This window comes from Olea europaea, unplaced genomic scaffold, assembly GCF_002742605.1.
Source record: "Olea europaea var. sylvestris unplaced genomic scaffold, O_europaea_v1 scaffold996, whole genome shotgun sequence".
NCBI lineage: Eukaryota > Viridiplantae > Streptophyta > Magnoliopsida > Lamiales > Oleaceae > Olea > Olea europaea.
In genome coordinates, this window is record NW_019268474.1 from 95,678 (window position 1) to 100,234 (window position 4,557).

Consider the following 4,557-nt stretch of genomic DNA (forward strand, 5'->3'; position numbering starts at 1 on the left):
ATTATTATTATTATTATTATTATTATTATTATTATTATTATTTTGTCTCTTTCTGGGGGTTGAGCTGGGTCGGGGTTGGGGTTAGGGGAGTGGTTTGCATTGCAGAGCTTGGTCCAGGTGTTCAAGGGAAAGAGGGGCAGAACCTTAGAGCTAAGGACTTCCAAGGGAAGAGTTAGACCCTCAACCATTAAACCAACTACTTAACAGAGTTTGAAAGAAAATGGTCTCCACATACCTTAATTGAGGCATCTGTCACATTATTCTCGGCTTCTATAGCAATCTGCAAAATTGCTCGGTCCGAGAAGGCTTTGCCCAAATCTTCAGCAACCTGATAACTCTGCAGGAATAAGATAAATGTAGTTAACATAGAGCCTGAAACAGAGAGAGAACCCAACCTCGGAAAGGGGCTGGTTAGGAGGGACTCTGGCACTGCATCGTGTTCTTACCACAACAAATGCAGACTCTTTACTTTCCCCCTGCGCTTGGTATTGCGAGACTTCAGCAGCAAAGCGGTTTAATAAATCTCTTTCTCTTAGACAGAAGATATCATTCTGTCACAAACCATCGGTAATCCAAATAAGCTTCATAATGACTTATCTAAGAAAAAGTACAAAGCAGAAACTTCATCATTACCTGAAATTGAGTGCTCCTAAGCATTGAACTGGTAAGCTGAGCTGGAATAACTGGGCATGATCTGTTTATATGTTCTAACCCCAACTCTTTGAAGGGTTTATTCCTCTTTTTTGCTGCTACATACTCTGCCAGCAGAGCCTTGCTAACCTGCATCAAACGTGTTGATGAAATTCTGAAGCTACAGAAATTTTTTTGAAAGCTCTATAAAACCAATAACTTGATCCGTTCTTGGTAAACGACATATGTTTCAAATATTAATTTAACATTTCTTCTATTACTGTCAATCTGGTATGTTGCTGCCATTTGTGAAAAACGATCAGTTAACCATACCTGTTGCATAAGAACATTGTTGTCACCCTCAAAAGTAGACTGCACATCATATTCACCTTTCAGTTGGCCAATTCGATTTTCTGTCTTCAATCCTTGCCCACCACAGGCTTCGCGGCATTCCTGAATCATATGTAATACAATATAAGAGGAAAGCTTATCAACATTTCAGAAAATGATTACCTATAATGATCTTGGCTACCTGAAGAGTTCGCATGTTATGCCAAGTCAGAGTAGCCTTGAATGCACTAGATACTACATGGATGGTTTTGATCAGTTGAGGACTCCTCTTAACGTACAACAGTTTCAAGTAGTTACTAGCAAAGCTCATCGCATACCTGCAGCACCACAGAACAACAATTTTCTAACAATATTGTTCATTCTCGTTGACAAAAGCATAAAAATATCCATATGGCAGATGATTTTTTCTGATAAAACTCAGTGAATTGCAAATCATAAGTACAAGAAAGCTACCGAGCATTGAGTGCAGCCGAATTCTAATAGCAAGCTGAAATCGTACTACCTAATCATGAATGTATGGAGTGAACTATGGTAGCATATCTACCATCATTATTAGTCTCTCTTAGTAGGAAATTGCTTGAAAGATAAGGACGCTTTTTGAAAAGCCTCTATTGGGCATCAGATACAGGATTACAATTTGTAACTGTAACTTGTCACTGACTAGTTGACAAGGAAACTGAATCTCAAATGGACAAGGATATGTAGCAAAACAAAATCAGATACACGTAGCTCAAATGCATGCTGGGGGAACTTATACATGAAATAGTAAGTGTAATTTCACTCAAACCAATTATTTCCAACTTCTGAAGCAAATGCACAAATTTACGTCTTTGCAAGAAGAGGCAGGAGGCGGCGCTGATGGCTAGGGTAATCGAGCAAAAGGACTTCAGGACCATTTGCTGTGATTGAAAATGCTCTCCTTGTCAATGCATATCTTATGGCGATTGCTAAACTTATCTGATGGGAGAAAATTAAGATAAGATATCTGTGAAGAATTGAGCAATAGTAGCTTGATATTAACTCTCCTGAAATTATAGGGAAAAGTGTAAAGGCAATACTTATCACCTTTGCTGAGTACACTGCACTAGCTGCAATAGTTACTCGTCCAGATGTCAAAGGAGCCAGGAATGCAGCAAATCTCTGAAGAAAAATCAATGCGTGTGAAATTCCACCAACAAGAGAGTTAATGTAGAATTGATTGAAAGGAAGCGGGCTAGAAAACAATTCGTAAAAGATGTGAATAAGTTTGCTTCAACACATATCTCAACAAATATGGTAGATCACTTCCGTCTTCTTCTCATTAGGTTTATTGATCAAGGATGAATTAGTGCTCATTGTGTAAGTAGTTATCACCAGGACAAAAGAACAGTTGAAAAAGACAATTTAGCAAGAGAAAAAAGCATATGCCCCTTGATAAAGCAAAATCATAAATGTGAGGTGATGACACCATTAAATCATGGCTATTTTACCTAGGTCAGTTAAATAAAGAAGCATCATACCTGGTCTGGATCCTTTATTGCACTCAAATATTTTCCATCTGGGGAAACATCAGCAACTGAGTTCAATAAATTTTCTCTAGGAATGCGAACATTGTCAAACCTGGAAAATTTAAAATCATAAAGCCATCAGATCACACTCATTTACCAAATAATAGAAAATTTATGGTCGGCATAGCCACAAAAGAGATTCATTTATACCAGATTCGACCATTGTCAACGCCATTTAAACCAATCTTATGACCACAATCAGCAATCCGAATATTGGGACAGACGTTCCCATTTTCATCTCTGATCTGGGTGATAAAAGCATGGACACCTTGATTGTTTCCATCAATATTGAGCTGAGAAAAAACTATTGTATGCGTTGCATGCTACAAGACATTTAAGGGAGAGCATATTAGTGTTTTCAGATGATGGTGAGAAGATGAAGTCAAGAATAATAAAGTGAAAAAAAAAAAAAAAAAGTAAATGTGCCAAAATGTCTGGAAATCACTAGACGGACGGAATGATTACATTAGCTGCACCACCAATCCAGTACTTTTGAGCTGTTTCACATGGAGTGTTGATTACAAACTCTCCTGTGTTTGCCTCATAAGTTGCAGTTGTTTCAATGCCTCGAACCTGAAAACATTGACTCAAAATGCTTCAATAATAAGAAATAGAGGATAATTCTGTTGACAAGCTATATGGCTGGTGCTAATCAATTGAACGGTCTTTACATACATTGCTTCCATGCCCCAATTCTGTCATGGCAAAGCATCCTTTAATCAAGTAATTTTCTGTCGCACTCAACCACCTATCGTGATGTCGCTTTGTGCCAAAAAACTGGATGGCACCACCCCTCGAATCGTCAACAATGAAGCAGTTAAAATGCTATTTATTTGAATAACTTAAAGCACAATGTAAGAGAACTCCACTCCAACTAGTTTCAGATGCACACACAAAGGCGACTCTGAAACTCAACCATACACATATTGAATACAAGTTCTATTAAAAGATGATATTTTAGATATACACACGTGGTAAAAATTTCCAAATTTGTGCCAAACGAAAATAATTTTACTAGTCATCCCTACTATTTGCTCCACCATGGAGAATTCAAGATCCAGATGATGCCTCTTTCTTTATATGAAGGAATACCAATTTATCAAGCAAAACCCAATATTGAGAATTTTCACAAATTCATAAATGCAAGTAAAGTAAACTGAGAAGCGTATGCTACAAGTATAAATACAGCTTCAGAATGCAAGTACCTTAAGCTGTCATAGTTGTACATTTTCCCAATTTAAAAACTATGACATACATTGAAAAATCCATCAAATGACATTTATAAACCGCAAAGAAACCACCAGAAAATATCAAACATACCACAAAAAGAAGTGCACTCCAATCTTGATTGCAAGAGAGTGATCAAAAATCTCAATAACCTCCAAAAGAGCAAACTTTTTCATCTCAGCTTCAGGGCCTTTACCAGTCAACCACCCCTTAAATACTCCATGATCCAGTAAATACTCAATTCTCTTCATAGTGATCTCTCTCTGCTGCTCCATGGAGTGATTATAATCTGGCACCACAAATACTTTGCCACCTCTAAGCCTGGGATTGAAAAGCTTGCTCTGTACCATGAGGTTGAAAAGCCAGTCCCTTTCACCCAAGTTGTGCCCATCCATCAGTTTCCTCATTGAACTCACGTCGAACGAAAAGGGTTGTTCGGAAACTTCCGGCGGCACGTAGCTGACGCATGGTGAGGCGGAAATTATGGCGGCGGTGGAGGTTGCGTGGCGGTGGTTTTGGAGGTGGCCGTTTAAAATTTGGGTTCTAAAATTAACTTTTTCCATGGTGTTGATAGTGATGAATTGATGAAGAAGATAGTTTGGTGTTTTAGTTTTTGATTGCCTTACCTTGAAGAATGGATCGATCCGCCACGATGGAGGACGGGTTGGCGTGGGGTGGCGTGAGGGCCAGAACAAGGAAATTTTGGTAAAAGGCTTTTTGTCAATACGCGCGCGAAGACTATGTTTAGAGAGGCACGCGAGCTTCTAGAAGCCTTTTCTTCGGCATTGGGAATTTTTTTTTT

The 4,557-nt window shown here is 38.5% G+C and overlaps 1 protein-coding gene across 1 annotated transcript; it reads right to left on the reverse strand.

The window, feature by feature from the left end:
• Positions 1-181: 181 nt before the first annotated feature.
• On the reverse strand, positions 182-4,472 carry LOC111392908 (acyl-coenzyme A oxidase 3, peroxisomal-like). Its single transcript, XM_023018321.1, has 12 exons — positions 3,849-4,472; positions 3,204-3,321; positions 2,994-3,101; positions 2,679-2,851; positions 2,481-2,580; positions 2,047-2,121; positions 1,808-1,938; positions 1,163-1,298; positions 964-1,083; positions 634-780; positions 447-551; positions 182-337 (listed from the first exon to the last, which is right to left on the reverse strand). The coding sequence occupies exons 1-12, from the start codon at positions 4,316-4,318 to the stop codon at positions 197-199; spliced, it is 1,824 nt and encodes a 607-aa protein (XP_022874089.1). The 5' UTR covers positions 4,319-4,472; the 3' UTR covers positions 182-196.
• Positions 4,473-4,557: the final 85 nt, after the last annotated feature.

What these genes read in the sequence shown, in the direction of transcription:
- LOC111392908 (XM_023018321.1), bottom strand. Translation starts at nt 4,318, where the DNA reads ATGGAAAAAGTTAATTTTAGAACCCAAATTTTAAACGGCCACCTCCAA. An exon ending in GTTGACAATGGTCGAATCTG is followed by an intron (nt 2,581 to 2,678) that starts GTATAAATGAAT and finishes TAAATTTTCCAG; the next exon opens with GTTTGACAATGTTCGCATTC. An exon ending in CTGCCTCTTCTTGCAAAGAC is followed by an intron (nt 1,299 to 1,807) that starts GTAAATTTGTGC and finishes GTGGTGCTGCAG; the next exon opens with GTATGCGATGAGCTTTGCTA.